Source organism: Colletotrichum spaethianum (genome assembly GCF_022836535.1).
Source record: "Colletotrichum spaethianum MAFF 239500 DNA, contig55, whole genome shotgun sequence".
In the NCBI taxonomy this organism is placed as follows: domain Eukaryota; kingdom Fungi; phylum Ascomycota; class Sordariomycetes; order Glomerellales; family Glomerellaceae; genus Colletotrichum; species Colletotrichum spaethianum.
Genome location: NW_026054825.1, coordinates 169560 through 186690, shown reverse-complemented (window position 1 = coordinate 186690; position 17131 = coordinate 169560). Strand labels below are relative to the sequence as shown.

The following is a 17131-nucleotide window of genomic DNA, read 5'->3' as shown; positions in this document are numbered from 1 at the left end:
AGGAGAAGACAGAGCTATTATTAAGATAGATAGGGTACTAACACTAAATAGAAGAGACAGAAATAGGGGTAATATATATACTCCTTTACTATTATATACAGGTTACCTAATTACTACTATGCCTACTAGAGTAGATAGCTACGTAACTCTATGTAGACTTTGTATATATAGAAAGCAATAGGGCGAGGCTAAGCTAGTTTAAGTAGCGTTAGTAATAGAGGATCTATTCTAGTAGAACGAGAAGCCGTAATATTTTAACTACGATATAGCTAAGGGCCCTTAGGACGCTCCTTATCCTGGCTATACTTGTTCGGAAAGCAACCTAAATGCAGGGCAGTGCGAACTCTAACCCTAACTCTGTTCTTTTAGGGAAGGATAATAGTTATAAGGCCAGCCGTATCTAAGAAAATTTAATATTAATACTAAAGTATAGCCCTAACCTAACAACAGGTCTAGCCCTGTTAGGGGTCCCTATAATATATAAAACATATTAAAAACAAGACATGTTTATTAAGGTGTATAATATCATAGGTAACTATATGCCTTGTAGGAGCCCCCTACTATCTATCGAGCATCAGTTAGACAGGCAGGGGTCACTGTGTGTATATTGATGAGTATGATGAATGAATGGGTATGGGAAAACCCCCATATCTATATAATGAGTGTATGATCCCCCTATACAAGGATAATCCTGATATCCTTATTCATACCTCTGCTTAGACATAAGTCAGGTTGCCCAAGGCGAGTCATTAGGCCTAACGAATGTGCTGGGGTAGTCTGACAAGATAAAATTTCAGAAAAAATGTGTTCATCTTCTAGATATATATCAATCTGTTGATGCCCGATGTCAAGGAATTCATAAAAACCAACCATAGCTCATCGATATCAGTCACGTTTTCGTAGCGAAATCTATCCGTCTATGACTAGCCATATATACCTCACTAACTAGCTATATCACCACTCACTCCTCTAGATCAACAGCCTCCTCAGAGACGGCAGTTTCAGAGTTGCCCGAGTTTGACTTGAAAGTAATGGTATTGTCGTTGTTGATGACAATCTCAGTGAGAGCGTCTTCGTCCTCAGATCTCAAGATGTGCTGCTTGAAGCCGTCTGTGCTCTCCGAGTTAAACAGGGCATCTGATGTGGCGGCGGCAACCTCCTTGGCGACGATCCGGGCGGCAATAAGCCCAGGGCCGGTGAGCGAGGACAGCCCGGCGAGGGTAGTAGCGGCCTTCTTCAGCAGCGACGGCGCGACGCTCTCCATAGCGTCGATGATGTCGCGAAAGTTCTCCGGGTCGGAGTAGTACCGGGTGCGCATGTCTGGGCTGTACCAGGTGACGGTCCACCAGTCGCGGCCGGTGGTGAAGGCGCCCGTGTTGTACTCGACCTCGAGCTGCTCCTCGCCAAGCTCGCCGTTGTCGAGGATGCCCCACTGCTGCTGGTGCTTGTAGTCGTCGCTATACTTGTGCACGAGGGACACAGCGACGATGGGGCTGCCGGTGTTGTTGCGGACTGATGCGAAGGCGGTACGCTTGGTCATGGTTGCTGTGATGGAGAATGAAGTTGAAAGTTGGTGTTGGTGTTTGGAATTTGCAGAATAGTGTCTGAAGGTGTATCAATGAGATAGACTTGTAATGAAGCTGATTTGTGGTGATGAGAGTAAAGAGAAGTGTTGAAGTGAAGAAATACCACTTCTCTTTATATCATTTTCTGGCCATTGCATATTGAACAGTGCTACAAACCCTCACCAACAACCATCATCATGTTTTGAGAAGCTTGCATATGTGGCGTCACATCAAAAGCTAGGTCGGCGATGATGCGAATATAGCTTTGCTACGTGATTTGCTACGTGATGCCCGATGAAAGGCCCACTGCATAGAAACGGCGATAAAATCGTAACAACAATAGGCAATTTGTCCAAGTTGGGAGGTGTTGCCCATGGACGCACATTTACTCGAGGCATTCGAGAAGCCGTCTAGGCTGTGAAAGATAAGCGGGCTTCTGCACCTCTCAGGCGGGGCACCTTGGCATCGGCCATCCCGTTATGCTTATGGCAGCTCGGTGGACTCTCCAGTGAACTGTGTAGGGTTGTGTCTGGCCCTGGGCCCTATTCGGCGGCGATTGTGTCACAATCAGGCGCGGGTTCGCGTGGGGGGACGGACCACCGACCCCGGGAGGTGCAGATTAGTTATACCAAGGCCCGGACAGTGATTGACCGGTGGTAACCCTAAACAAGGGTAAGGGTAAGCAACCCCCTAGGGGACGTAGAAGCGCAGGCAACACAGCGTTTATACTTACAGAGTAGCTGCAGGCCCTAGGTATATACGTTCTAATGTGATAGGCAGTCACGCGACATCTCTTCTCTTTGCGCCCGGCCAGCCCGCTGCACGCTTATCTACAGTTCGCGGGGTTTAGTCAATGAGGATGAGGAGGACGGTTGCAGACTTGGCAGCGCTCACACGTAACCTGTCAGCCGTGGCTGAGCCTGCAGGATGTGGCTTGAGAATGATGACGGCTGACTTTATGTTCTGCATACCCCAATCCTCTGGTGATCGCAGCATGCGCCGGGCGTCACGTCGACTGAACTCTTCTCTGAATAGCTCCTCTCTACATGAGAACATGAGAATGCGCACAGGCTTGTACTTCTCAGAGCGAGCTGTTTACAGGGACTTAATAGTATGCGATACTGACTTTGCCTTGCCTGACGCTGATTTGTCGGCTGGGAGAAAGGGGTAGCCATGTTGCCAGCACACTTTGGTTGCGCTGCATCTATAGCTGTGGTTACTAAGGGTAACGTCACATTATAATCGGCGAATTCCGAGCTAAAGCTGCTGATATGAGGCCTGCAGACACAAAATCGTGAGCGCTTGACATGCTGCCAGCCCTAGGCCGAGACCCTGGCCTTTTCCCCAGTAGCCTAAATGATTCGGCTTCCATTCAATGAAACGTTTGCACGCAGCACAGGTGCATTAGGGTTGACATCGTGCGATATGTTCCGTCCGGGGTGGAACAAAAGCTTTGCTTGCTTATCTGTGAGAATGCGACGAATGGCTTTCGTCGCCAAGCTTGACCTGACAGCTTAGATGGTACGACCACATGAATTAGGTTACAGTGTGAGTGGGTTATATTCCAGGTGCATATCAAGCTGATCCAACGTGTTTGCAGGTGCATAAGCCCTAGAAACCGTCTGAATTGCCAAAGGTCTGTCATTTCTCTTTTGGAGTCCTAACCCTATGGCTTAGATGAGAGCGATAGCCTACTGCAAGCTTGACACGCCATAGCCCGGTCCACTTCGTCTTATGGCCAACAGGAGGGGTTAAGGCGAAGCAGTCACTTTAGATAATCTTGCAACTGCAGCTGGAACTCTTGCAGGAAACCGGATGATACTCTATCAAGATGACGACAGCAATATCTGATATCTCATCATCTTGCTGCTATGCATTACGGTCTATATCCCTTGTCATTAATTAACGCCTTCTGCAGAGGTCACTTCTTTATCGGTTGGAAGCAGGTTTGGTGCATTGGCGTGAGACGGGAATGCCGCTGTTATGCCTCGCTGCTGAGCCGTTGACGTATAAGCTGTCAAAAATGTTAAATGAGCTTGCTTCCTCTCCAGACAGACAGCTTCAGCTGATGTGCAGTATCATCTTCCCATCTACTCCTCGTTCTCTGTTTACCATAACTTGCGTAGCCCAAGCGTTTCATTATTAATCTGCAATTCCCTTCTTTGGTTATTTTGTCTTTGCTTCTGTCCAGTTGGGGCCAAGCAACAGTGCCGTGATGGCGTTCTCAGTGTTACTGCTGGGGGTAGCCAGCCTGGCACAGGCTCTTCGTTACGACTTGGCCTTTGAGGGGTGGAATCTGAACACTAACCAGCAAGCAAAAAATCCTCTGGATTACACAGGAACGCGTTCGGGGCACAACTACACGGCATCGCCTAATAACTGGCGGTTTCCGTTCTACACAGTGATGTTGGATAGATGGGTCAACGGGGACCCGTCTAATGACAATGCGAACGGTACTTTATTCGAGCAGGACATCTTGAGTACACAACTACGGCACGGAGGAGACGTTCAGGGTCTGATCGATAGCTTGGATTATATCCAGGGCTTTGGCATCCGGGTATACTCTCGACTGATAAGACTGAGATTTTGGCCGCGTGTGCTAATACTATTCAGGGGATATACATAGCCGGATCCCCATTCATTAATCAACCGTGGGGTTATGACATGTACTCAGTAAGAAACCTAAATTTGGACCCCCTCTGCCTAAACACAATTCTGCGACCCCTGGGAAGCTATTGTTCTGACCATGTTGCCAGCCACTCGACTTAACACTCCTTGATGCCCATCTTGGCAACATCACACTCTGGCAAAATGCCATCGATGAGATCCACTCCAGGGGAATGTACGTGATAGTGGACAACACAATGGCCACTATGGGGGACTTGATCGGCTTTGAAGATCATTTGAACGCAACGGCTCCATTCCAGGAAGGAGAATACAAAGCACTCTGGAAGACGGAGCGTCAATACCACGACTTCGAATTTGGTAACGACTACAACGATAGTTGCGAGTACCCTCGCTTCTGGGGAGCTGCGGGTGACCGCGTGCCGGCAGCTAACATCAGCGCCCTCAAAGGCTGTTTTGACAGCGACTTTGATCAGTACGGCGACATTGAAGCCTTTGGCTTCCACCCAGACTGGCAGAGGCAGTTGTCCAAGTTTGCTTCCGTCCAAGACCGCCTCCGGGAATGGGTGCCTTCGGTGCGTGAGCGCTTGGAGGTGTTCTCGTGTCTGCAAATTACCATGCTGGATATCGACGGGTTTCGCTTCGACAAAGCTGCTCAAGTCACAGTTGATGCCCAGGGTAACTTTTCAGCAGCGATACGGAAATGCGCTGCCGGCGTCGGGAAGAATAACTTCTTCTTACCCGGTGAGATCACGGCTGGGAATAACCTTGGGTCCATCTACCTTGGGAGGGGACTGGAGGCAAATTCAAAATTCGACCAGCTTGACAAGGCCCTTAATGCGACAGGTAATGATACAAGATATATCCGGGATCCGGGACAGAACGCACTCGATTCTGGCGCATTTCACTACTCGGTATTCCGTTTTCTTGTCCGATTTCTGGGCATAAGCGGTCCAAGTCTCGAGAGCGGTTACGATCTTCCGACGGACTGGGTCAGCATGGTCAGCCAGATGTTCCTTACCAACGATCTGGTCAACCCAAACACGGAAAAGGTCGACCCACGGCACATGTATGGCGTCACGAACCAGGACAACTTCAGGTGGCCTGCTTTGAGCCAGGGCATTGAGAGAGAACTTCTTGGTTTCTTCATCACGACACTATTAATGCCGGGGATCCCACTACTTTACTATGGCCAAGAACAAGGTCTCTACGTGTTGACTTCGACCGCGGAAAACTACGTCTACGGCCGTCAGCCCATGACACCCGCGCCGTCATCCATGCTCCACGGATGCTACACCATGGGCGACTCCACCTACGTCGACTTCCCTCTCCAATCCGCCAGGAACGGCTGCACAGACGAAGGTGTGTCCCGCGACCACCGCGATCCTAGCCATCCCATGCGCAATATACTCAAAGCCATGTTTACGATGCGAGAGAACTACCCCACGCTGTCTGAGGGCTGGCTCATCCAACCACTAGCGAACCAGACCGAGTACCGATTGCTGAACGGCAGCCTCGTGCCCACCGAGTTTGGCATCTGGAGCGTCGCGCGCGCACTCTACCCGGGCTTCGTGCAGGACCAGTTCGCCAAGGACCCGGTGTGGTTTGTCTACCACAACGAGAATGAGACGACCAAATACAGCTTCGACTGCAGCAAAAACGATACGGGGTTTTTTGCACCCTTTGATGCCGGCTTGACGGTGAAGAATTTATTCTACCCGTATGACGAGTTCACCCTGGCCTCATCGCCGCAGTTCTTCGGGTTTGATGGATCCGACAAGGCGTCAGGGTGCATTTCTGATATCAGCATGGACCCTTTCGAGTACCGCGCCTATGTGCCAAAGGCTCAGTGGAAGGAAGCGCCGCCAATGATCACAAAGTTCACCCCGGGACACGATGTCTCCATTGACTCGGCGGATGCCAAAAGCGCCACCAACATTAGCTTCTCCTTCTCCCAAGAGATGGATTGTGAGGCCGTGACAAATGCCATATCGGTAACGTCGACGGTCGAAGGGCATGGTGGCAATGCCACGGTCGACGAGATGAGTGTCCAGTGTACGAAGCTGACAGACGATGAGAAACCGCCCTACATCGGCGCCATCGGCTCAAAGTGGCGCTGGACAGCCACGCTGCAGAACCTCGCGGACGGCGTCCACTCCATCAAAGTGATCAATGCTTCCGCCGTTGCAGGGACCTCGACCGGATCGACAGACGAGTTTCTCCTCCGCTTCGGCACCTCGGAAAACCCTGTGGTATTCCCAATATCCGCCAGCTACTCCAGCATGCTGCTCACAAAGTCCGGTGGCGACCTCTTTGTCAACCACCAAGCGGCGGGAGCATCGTCCTGGAGGTACTCGACGAACTGGGGATCGAGCTGGAACGACTGGACGCCGTACTCAGGCGGCAAGGACAAGATAGAAAAGCTCCTGTGGACGGGCACAGCATTGCAGGCTTGGTCTGGGGACCACGTCATGGTACAATACTGGTCTGCCCCTCTCGGCTCTAGTAGCCTCATGCAACAAGGCGACGTATTATCGTCCGACACAGACAAGTTGGAGAAGAGGAAGACAGACGGCAAGAATGGAACCGACCGGAAAGCACGCCGCTTCCCGCACGTCTTTGTCCAAGGTGAATTCAATCAATTCGGCTTCGACGCTGGGATCCACAACAAAATGTCGCAGCACGGCACCGACGAAGATGGTATCTGGGAGATGCACTTGATGGCAGAATGGCCCGAGTCTCTGCAGCTAAACATCTGGGGCATCAACCCGGACGGCCGTCCCGATGCAACCTATGTACTGGGAGACGTCGACGGCGATGGCGTGGCGGACAGGCTGCCGCCCAACGCGGTGCAGCCCAACTTCTTTAACGCGAGTGTGCCGCCACCGGGCTTGGCGCTGAGCTATAAGCTGCGGTTCAACGACGCCACGTTGGGGTTGGAGCTGGTCCCTCAGGGCGACTGGAGGCAGCAGCTGCTGTTGTTCATTCTGCTGGCCACGGTGCCGATTGTGACGGCGCTGGCGGCGGTGTGGATCTTTATGGGATCATTTTACAAAGTCAAGATCAACAAGGTCGGATTTAAGAAGCGTAGGAGCAGATCGCCTTTTTATAGGGCTGCGAACCACTTGTCAACGTTGTCGTTTGATAATTTTCGAAGAAATGATGCCAATACTGAGAAAGGCGATTATGGCGGAGCCGGCGCTCTGATGGAAAAGAGGCGGACTGTTTTAATTGCCACGATGGAGTATAATATCGATGATTGGAACATCAAGATCAAGATTGGCGGCTTGGGTGTGATGGCTCAGTTGATGGGCAAGGCGCTGGAGCATCAGGATTTGGTATGGGTGGTGCCGTGTGTTGGTGTAAGTGCCACAATGCTGCTTCACGCTTCCCCAGATCGATCGACATTACCGATACTCAGATTTTCTATTTACAAATAACCTGCTGACACTATACGATAGGGAATCGACTACCCAGTCGACGAAAACGCACCGGCCATGTATCCAGTGATTATGGTAAGTTCTGAGTTGAGCTCCGAAACCAAAGACTGTCTCCTCGAGGGTCTTGCTTGACCTTGCTCACCACATGATTGTGAGTAGGGCAAAGAATACGAGGTCCATGTTCAGTACCACAAAGTGAATAACATTACCTACGTGCTCCTCGACGCCCCCGTATTCCGACAATGCAGCAAGGCCGACCCGTACCCACCACGCATGGACGATATGGACTCAGCTGTGTACTACAGTGCGTGGAATTACTGCATAGCGGAGACGATCAAGAGGTAGGCATCACGACTTTGAAACTTTGATACCATTCATAGACACCTGTCTTACTCTCCCTCTCCCTCTTTACGAACATGGGCCATGCTGACTGGAGATACGCAACAGATTCCCCATCGACCTCTACCACATCAACGACTATCACGGCGCTGCAGCGCCCCTTTATCTTCTGCCTGAACGCACCATCCCGTGCGCCCTCTCCCTGCATAATGCCGAATTCCAAGGTCTCTGGCCCATGCGCACGCCCGTCGAGTCCGCCGAGGTGGCCTCCGTCTTCAACCTCGACCCGGCCATCGTCAAGGACTACGTCCAATTCGGCTCTGTCTTCAACCTCCTGCACGCCGGTGCCTCATACCTCCGCCTGCACCAGCGCGGCTTTGGTGCAGTCGGCGTCAGTAAAAAGTATGGCGACCGCAGCTTCGCGCGGTACCCGATTTTCTGGGGCCTGCCCAAGATCGGCCAGCTGCCGAATCCGGACCCGGCGGATACAGCCGAGTGGAACCCCGAGAATCTGGAGCAGCCGGTCGTCGGGGTGGACGAGGAAAAGGAGTCGAAGCGCGGTGAGCTACGGAAGCAGGCGCAGGAGTGGGCTGGGCTCGAAGTCAACCCGGATGCTGAACTCTTCGTCTTTGTGGGACGGTGGAGTCTCCAAAAGGGCGTTGACCTCATCGCAGACATCTTTCCGTCCATCTTGGAGAAATACCCCACTACCCAGCTTATCGCTGTCGGCCCTTGCATTGATCTCTATGGAAGGTTTGCCGCGCTCAAGCTGGAAAAGTTGGCTCTCATGTACCCTGGGAGGGTGTGTAGTAAGCCCGAGTTCACGGCCCTGCCTCCGTATGTCTTCAGCGGCGCGGAATTTGCTCTGATCCCTTCTCGCGACGAGCCGTTTGGACTCGTTGCTGTCGAGTTTGGAAGTAAAGGAGCTCTCGGCGTCGGTGCGAGAGTTGGTGGACTAGGACAGAGTAAGAAATTCTTCTCCACATATCCGCACTGAGGAAGAAGTCAAGTAGAGCTCGTTAACGCATCATCTATTCGTCTAGTGCCCGGCTTCTGGTACACCATCGAATCTACCGCCACAAGCCATCTCCTCCACCAATTCCGCAGCTCCATCGTCGCCGCTCTCGAGTCCAAGCCAACGACCCGCGTGCTCATGCGCGCGTGGTCCGCCAAGCAGCGCTTCCCCGTCAAGCAATGGCTAGAAGACCTCGAGACTCTCCAGTCTGAAGCCATCCGCCTACACCATAAGGAAGCCTCCAAGAAGAAGCGCTTCACGCATAAGCCTCTACTTACTGTCCCTGCGCGGGGACGCGGACGCGACGGTTACGACTCCGCCGAAACATCGCCACGGCCATCGTTGTCCTCGTTTCTCTCTCGGTCTTCGAGCCCTGCTGGAACTCACCTGGCCCGTCGTCAGTCCAGAGACTCGACCTTGTCCCGGGATTCTACTTCTGGCTCACGCCCTCAAACGTCACGAGCGCCGAGCCCGTACTTGGACTCGTCGCTGCCTAGCTCGCGCCCGCGAACAGCACGGACGACAAGTCCATACTTGGACTCACCACCTGTTGCGGCTGATATTCGTCCACATGCCCGATCTGTCTCTCAGCCTCCACAGCTAAGAGTTGATGGACCTACGGGAGATGAAGATGCTGAAGATAGCTCGCTGCCGGTAATACAACCTAATCCGCTTCACGCAAACTCAAACCCGTTCTACGCAGGTACCGGAAACAACTCGTCTTCAGACAGCTTGTCAACCATGATGGCGCCCGACAATAGTACACCAGGCAGCATGCCGTCTGGCCTGCGGCCCACACTCGGGAAGCACCGCAACTCGTCGCTCCTCTCCGTCAACGAGGTCCTCGGTGCACGCACCGACTACGCCTTACAAAAGGTCGATCCGTTCTTCAACGACAGCACCAACGAGTACTATCAGGCTTTTGAGGAAAAGCTGGCCGGATTAACGGCCAAGAATAGCGAGAGCGAGATGTGCATCGAAGAATATCTCATCGAGAGTGAGCGGGATTGGAGCAAGCGCTTCCGGGATGCCAAGCTGGGCCGGTCCAAGAGCCCACGTGGACGTACGAGTATCATGATGGATGGTCCAGGACGCCACCTGGGCCATTCACGAAACTTGAGCTACCACAGCATTGAGCCTAGTGAGGCGTATAGTGATGATGACGATGGTGGGAATTATCCCAACGTTGAAGATCCTGCGGATGATGAGTTCTTGCTAGGCAAGGAGTACAAGGCGCCCACCGGGCTGAAAAAGTAAGTGGTATTATCTCGTCACCCCGCTCACATTACACCTAAGCCTGATTGATAATTAAACATTGTCCAGGTTCCTTCAGATCCGTCGCGGCGACTGGCCCATTTACTCATTCCTCCTAGCTCTCGGCCAGATCCTCTCGGCCAACTCGTATCAAATTGTCCTCCTGACCGGCAACACCACCCAGACTGCAAACAGGCTCTATCTCATTGCCAGCGTCTATTTCGGCACTTCAATCTTGTGGTGGATTCTTTTCCGTCGCTTCGCGGCCCTGTACACTCTTACGCTGCCCTTCCTTTTGTACGGCCTGGGATTCCTCCTGCTCGGCATATCGCCATTCCTCCCTCTTCATGGCGGCCGCGGAGCCGTCCAAGTCGTCGCCACGTGCTTCTACGCAGCCGCCTCGTCCACGGGCAGCCTATACTTTGCCGTCAATTTTGGCGACGAAGGCGGCGCGCCCATCAACATCTGGCTCTTCCGCGCCTGCATCATCCAAGGAATCCAGCAAATCTACACCGTCGGCCTGTGGTACTGGGGCTCCGTTATTGGCGGCGCGCAGACTGGCACCGCCAGCCTGAATAATAAGACGATAGCCGACAGTCATGTACCTGTGGTCCTTGTCATCGCCGTCCCCATCGCACTCATCCTATGGTCCGTTGGCCTCGCGCTGTTCTTCGGCTTGCCAGACTACTACCGCCAAGCGCCGGGATACATCCCGAGCTTCTACACAAGCTTGATCCGTCGGAACATTGTTCCATGGTTCTTCTTGGCGGTGATTGTGCAAAACTACTGGCTGAGCACACCGTACGGCCGGAACTGGCAGTTTCTATTCGCGTCGAAATACTTACCGGGTTGGTCGGCCGTCTTACTCGCTGTCGGCTTCTTCGTCGGCGTCTGGGTCCTTCTCCTCGTGGCGTTCTCTCGCTTTAGCGTCACACACCCATGGCTTGTGCCCATGTTCAGCCTCGGCCTCGGCGCCCCGCGCTGGGCACAAATGCTCTGGGGCACATCCGGCATCGGTCTCTACCTGCCCTGGCTGGCCCGAAACCCCGTGGCAAGCGCCCTCGTCTCGCGCGCTCTCTGGCTGTGGCTGGGCGTGCTGGATAACATCCAGGGCGTGGGCGTCGGAATGGTGCTGTTGCTCACGCTGACGCGGCAGCATGTGGCGGCGGCGCTGGTGGGCGCCCAGATTCTGGGGAGTGTGGCGACGATTCTGGCCCGCGCAACGGCCCCAAACAAGATTGGGCCGGGGGATGTGTTTCCTGATTTTTCAGAGGGTATGATGCCTGGGGTGTCGAGGGCGTGGTTCTGGGTTGCGTTAGGCATGCAGTTAGTTCTGCCGTTTGGCTACTTTAAGTTTTTTAGAAAGGAACAGGTTAGCAAGCCTTAGATAGTGTCAGACTACCCCAGCACATTCGTTAGGCCTAATGACTCGCCTTGGGCAACCTGACTTATGTCTAAGCAGAGGTATGAATAAGGCTATCAGGATTATCCTTGTATAGGGGGATCAACGAAGTAGCCTCGTGTCTTATTGAGGAAGCGTTCCGAATAGAAGAAAGACCGATTATCGAACTACTTCCCCCAAGAATCGTATTCTGCGTTGCTACGACGGCCAACTCTTTCACTGCCGACGAGGCATGTTAGCTGCTTACCTTATTCTCTAAGCGTCACCATAGAGGCTCGCGACCCCCTAATTTCTAATATATTGGCCCGCGGAACTTCGTGTTCCATGTTTACGAGATGATATATTACAAGGTACCTTCGCGAACTATAGTAACTATCTTCTAGATCATGGGCAAGAAGCAACAAGCAGCGGCTATCGAGAAAGCCTACTGGCTAGCGACGTCGATGAATGCGGTCTTTTCGCCCTATATGAACCATACGTATGACTTTAGACCTGCAAGGCGTACTGCTAATTTTGATAAGGGCGAGTATATGCAGAGGATTTGCGAGGGTGTCTTTAAACACTTGGTCTAGCCAAGACTGTGAACCAACATAGGGGATCGTCCATGACATTATAATAAGCTTAAGAAAGAACAAATCGAATTTAAGTGAAGCGACTATCGGTAAGAGTATGCTCTTACCTCTGAGAAGGAAATAACGGGTACCTATAGCCATCGAATTTGTCACAAAGGTTTGCTTGCTGACATGATACAGACAAAACGTAGGGTTAGCGTCTAGAAGTGCATAATAATAAAGGCATGCCAGGTGCCACCTGACGGGCCAGTTCACCCGCCACGGACCTACAGAATGATTCAAACAAGACGTGCCGGACGGCCATCAGCAAGCCAGCTTTGCCCCGTACGATCCTTAGGCACTGCCCCTCAAGACGCCCGCCACACTCTGTTCCACTCTCGGTTATTCGAGTCACTAGGACAACATGTCAGCCGTTTCTTCCCAAGCGCCCATTCCATCACCCATCAAGGTATTTTATTCTTTCTCCAGGAGGATCCGGATCGACGCCAGTGAGAAGGTGTATGCCAGGGTTTAAACCAGTCAGATGCCAAATCAGCTCTACAGGGAGCTTGGTAATACCGATCGGCTATTATAGTGCTTGCTTGTATTGGAACGCGGAATCGTGTGGTTAGTATAGTTCAGAGGAGCTACGAGACGGAGAGAGCCGGTTATTTGTCTTTTCTTCTTTTTGCCTTTTCGTCACGATCTATCGGAAGGCGTAATGGAATGAGACTAATATACAATTGACGCGTTGCCACGCTATCTTGCCCGCATGTCTTATACCTTGTACTAGCCGTTGAATAATCTGCAACTGTATAGCAATGCACCCGTTATTTACCTGTCCGTCATAAAAAGACGAGGGTACCAAGGCCCTCTCTCGACAATGAAGAGCACCTTTTTCCCTTATGGTCTTGAGAACAACAGCTTTATAATGAGAAGACCCGTGCTTACCTAAAGGCCTGTTCATCCAGACTCCCAAAGGCAACACATCTATTCCTGCACAAAGACCCGTTATCTGGGCGGGGTTATAGAAGGGAGGGTGGAATATACTTCTTCAAACAACAAATGACCAGCCGTCGATTACAGCAATATCCCCGGTAAGCGTGAGAGTCTTGCGGTGTCGTGCAGTCCAGGCACTTAAGACGAGGCACGGCAAGAGAAGGTACGCATAAGGTTTCTAATAGGCTTGAGAATTAGCCAGAGCTATCGCTAGGCGCAAATGCAAGGCCCAGCTGGGAGAGGCTAGTGATAATCAACCCCAAAGAGGCCTTCGTTGACCTCATTATAACTGGTAAAGGCTCCGCACTAACCGTATGTACATAGAAGTTATCTTCTCCTCGACGCTCCCCTTCTGCCATAATTTGGATCCTTCTTAGCATTAGGCTTCATGACTCGGCTTTCGACCACCCCTTGGCTTTTAACCTCCAAGGCACTCTCGGATGCTGGTCTATCTGATCTCTTTAGATCCGCCATCCTTGCCGATCGCCTTGGCTGCAGCGGCTGATCCTCGATATGATTGGCCTCGCTAGGAACGGAGCCGTTCACCTTCATACAGCAGGAGCTTCTACTCTCTTGGAGATCACGGTATCTTCTCGATGATGCGATTGAAGTTGCCTCAGTGCGGTTTTCGATAGACCCGTGATCTTTTAGGTTCTTAGTTAAAGATTACTTCGTCATATACGATGGACTGACCCTGATTTCGTAGTTTTCTGGCTTCTCTCCATATTTCGTCCAAAGTCGGTAATATGGCCACCTTTTTTTGCCTTATTAAGTGGTGTTGATGGTGTTGTTTTATCTGGTAGTAGATGGGAGCTCATCAGAGGCTTTGCAATAGCAACAGGCCATAACCCAGTGTATTTCCAGCCACTCTTGATGTTCTTTTCTGTCAGCCCAGCCTGGCGAGCCTTCTGATAGCAGGAAATAAAGTTCCTTTTACCGATGATAGTAGAGTCGTTCCAGAGGCTGAGATATCCCAGCTCCTTGCGATAGGCTGATTTCACAGGGCTGAAGACTAACTGATCAAGTGGCTGGAGGACATGGGAGCTATGTGGCGGCAAGAATAACAGATAAACGTTATGGGTATAGCATAATCATATAAAGTCAGTTGCTGTATGGCTCCCATGCCCATCCAGGATTAACAGCCTTGCCTCACAAGGCTGACAGGCAGTCTGAGGCAGAAACACCCTTTCTAGCCACTCAACAGCAGTATCGTCAGTAGTCCAGCTATTCTCTATTACTATAAACTCCTATCCATCATATAGGCCAAGATCCAGAGGAAACCACTGCTACTGGACTACCTTACCGTTATATATAACCAGTAGATAAAGTGCCTTGCCCTCAGCTGGAGTACACTCAATAATAGATACCCAGGCTTGTAATCCAGGCTGCTTTTTCCTCACTAACTTAGTCTCAGCCCTACCCAGTACTAGCCCATTATCTCCCTTGCCCTCAAGAGTACCAGTCTCATCCATATTGTATCAGTTGGCTGGTTTAATAGCAGTGATGTAAGGCATCACAAGATGCTTGAACCATTCCCTGATAACCTCAGTAGATGCTCCATTAATGCGCCTTGAGTCCATGGATTGACTTCTCTGGACCTGAATAAATGGATTACTTCTATCAAAGCCATCTATCCACCTCTTGCCTAGAGGTCGGGTATCCCCCCATCGCATGGAGGATACGCTGGGCAAAGTCCTTCAGTTATTGATGGGTTAGTGGCAGCCCAAGATCTGCCTGGGCAGTCACCCAAGTGGCCAGGCTGGCCTCCTGGCTTATAGATAGCCTCTGGAGGTCTTCAAATGCATCTTGACGTCGTTGGTGGCCTTTTTTACGGCTTAGAAGCGTTGATCGTGGTATACCCCATCGGCTGGCAGCAGCCCGAGTAGATATACCATTTTTTATATCCCGAAGTGCCAGGATAACCTCATTTTCGGTATACTGCTTCATTGTATAATAAAGAAGAGATTCTGAAAAGATGATAAAGATTGATGAAGAACTGAAAATGTTGTGATAGTTACAAAATTAGGTATAGTAGTTAATGGGGTGGCTGGGCGGCATTTTTGGGTGGTCGAAAGGCAGGGGTGGTCGAAAAGTGGGTGCTTTGCCTTAATATCAGATGCATCAGAACGTAAAACTTTGAGCATTACGTGTATTCAGGATAGGCTTGCTCTGTTATGCAGTCGGGAGTGTCCTAAGAAACCAGTCCCGAAATACCGTCTGACTCCACGTCCTTAAGGCTCTCAGCATTGCCAGGATCTTATAACAGCCAAGCAAGGTATTGGAGGCTCCGTCCATCCGGAACGACAGCGATTGAATCAGTTCCTTTCGAGAGCAGAGTTGTTAGCCAAGGATCCAAAGAAAGCCTTTATATAGGAGAAGTGGTGCACTCACAATCCGATCTTTCCTCTCCACGGCGAAGAGGAGCTGCCATGTCGACCCCAAGACGAAAACCAGAGGCAGGGTGATACCTAGCGGTTCGTCGGAGCCGATCAGCTGTCTCAGCCGCAGGATCTGCGCGGATGCCCAGACGGAGAGTTGCGCCTTTGCCATGTCCTCGGAGCCGTCGTTCTTCTTAGTCTCGATGCTGACGCTGATGGGCGACATGCTCAGCGGGCCGTATTCCGTTTGGTTGATGGACTGGGGCGGGTGAGGGAGCCTCCTCCGCCTTGTCGCTTTCGTTGGTGACGAGAAAACGTCGCCGTCATTGGAGGAGGATGCGGCCGACGATGATGTGGCAGCGCTGCTGCTGCTGGGGGTGGCGTCTACCGGCCATCTCTGGAGTCTGACGGCGTTGCGGGCAGCACGCTCGATCTCGGCATCGTTGATGGTCATGCAGTAATCCACCATCTTGGCCTCGAGATCGACACCGTCACTGACGTGTTGCGGTACACAAGCCGCAGCGATGATGGCTTGTGTCGTGTTTAAGACGCTGACGAGGCATTCGTCTTCATCGCCGTCCGAGTCGTCCTCCACCCTGTCTCTTTCGATGGCGATGGCGAGAAGCTGTGAGTGAACGCGGTCGTTCCAGTGCGCTTCGGAATGATTCTGCACAATGGCCTTTTCCGTATCCTTGACCACCCAATCCAATGCCGCCATCTCTGAAATGAGACTGGAGGCGCTACGCGTTTGGTCCCGGTCATCAAAGTTCTTGTCTTCGAGGGGTATGCCGAATGGTCGCGATGCCGCCATCGAGGCATGGATCTGCTCGCGTATCGACCCGGGCACAACGGCAACACCTATGATGATTTTTTGTATTTGCTCGCACAACGTTTTGATGTCGTCGGGTGCCTGGCCGTGCTTCAAAGAGACGATCTTGACCGGGCGCTGGGCCCACCCCATGCTCGCCATTCCCTTGATAGGGCTCCGCGATCTTTTGCTACCGGACTCGGATGGATGTAGCGACGGGACGCTTGTCGTGGCGGTCGTCGTGGTCTGGTTCGGTCGGCGAGAGATGGCTGCCGTGTATGTTGAGGCGGAGGTGGAAGAAGACATGGAAGATGCGGGCAGGGGGAATGAGAGCGAACGGGTGGGCAGCTCGAGGTTTTCGTGTTCCTGGCGGGCTTCGATACCGGTCGTCTTTCTCGTCGTTCTACGCGCATCCTTTGCTAATCTTTCATTGAATTTGGGCGTAGGCGAGCCGAGGCCCAACTCTGTCGCGTCGATGCTTCGGCTGCTAGAGCTGGTGGTATTGTGTGGTGTTGATGGTTCGACGTCATGACCGTGGCCGCCGGCGGCTCCTCTGCGACTCCTGCTGCGTGTGTTTGGACCGTCCATGTGTGTCTGTTCGGGGTCGCAAAGCGAAAGTCTGCATTTGAATCGAGTTCGGTTGGGTGATGACGGCTTTCGCTTTCGACAAGTCGAGGGACTGGGAGATTGAGGTACGGAGGTTTGTCGTTCACTGGCGACGCAAACGTCCTCGAGCCAGGCAGAGACTATTGCGG

General features: G+C 52.1%; 3 protein-coding genes across 3 annotated transcripts; all 3 read right to left on the bottom strand.

The window, feature by feature from the left end:
* Positions 1-961: 961 nt before the first annotated feature.
* ColSpa_12030 (uncharacterized protein) lies at positions 962-1540 on the bottom strand (the record flags this gene model as incomplete). The annotated part of the gene is made up of 1 exon (XM_049278242.1): positions 962-1540. The coding sequence occupies one exon, from the start codon at positions 1538-1540 to the stop codon at positions 962-964; it is 579 nt and encodes a 192-aa protein (XP_049134199.1).
* An 871-nt stretch (positions 1541-2411) lies between these two features.
* ColSpa_12029 (uncharacterized protein) lies at positions 2412-2740 on the bottom strand (the record flags this gene model as incomplete). Its single annotated transcript, XM_049278241.1, has 2 exons — positions 2412-2656; positions 2692-2740. The coding sequence occupies 2 exons, from the start codon at positions 2738-2740 to the stop codon at positions 2412-2414; spliced, it is 294 nt and encodes a 97-aa protein (XP_049134198.1).
* Positions 2741-15505: 12765 nt separating this feature from the next.
* On the bottom strand, positions 15506-16037 carry ColSpa_12028 (uncharacterized protein; the record flags this gene model as incomplete). The annotated part of the gene is made up of 2 exons (XM_049278240.1): positions 15506-15553; positions 15582-16037. 2 exons carry the CDS (start codon positions 16035-16037, stop codon positions 15506-15508), a joined length of 504 nt encoding a protein of 167 aa, XP_049134197.1.
* Between the last annotated feature and the right edge of the window lie 1094 nt (positions 16038-17131).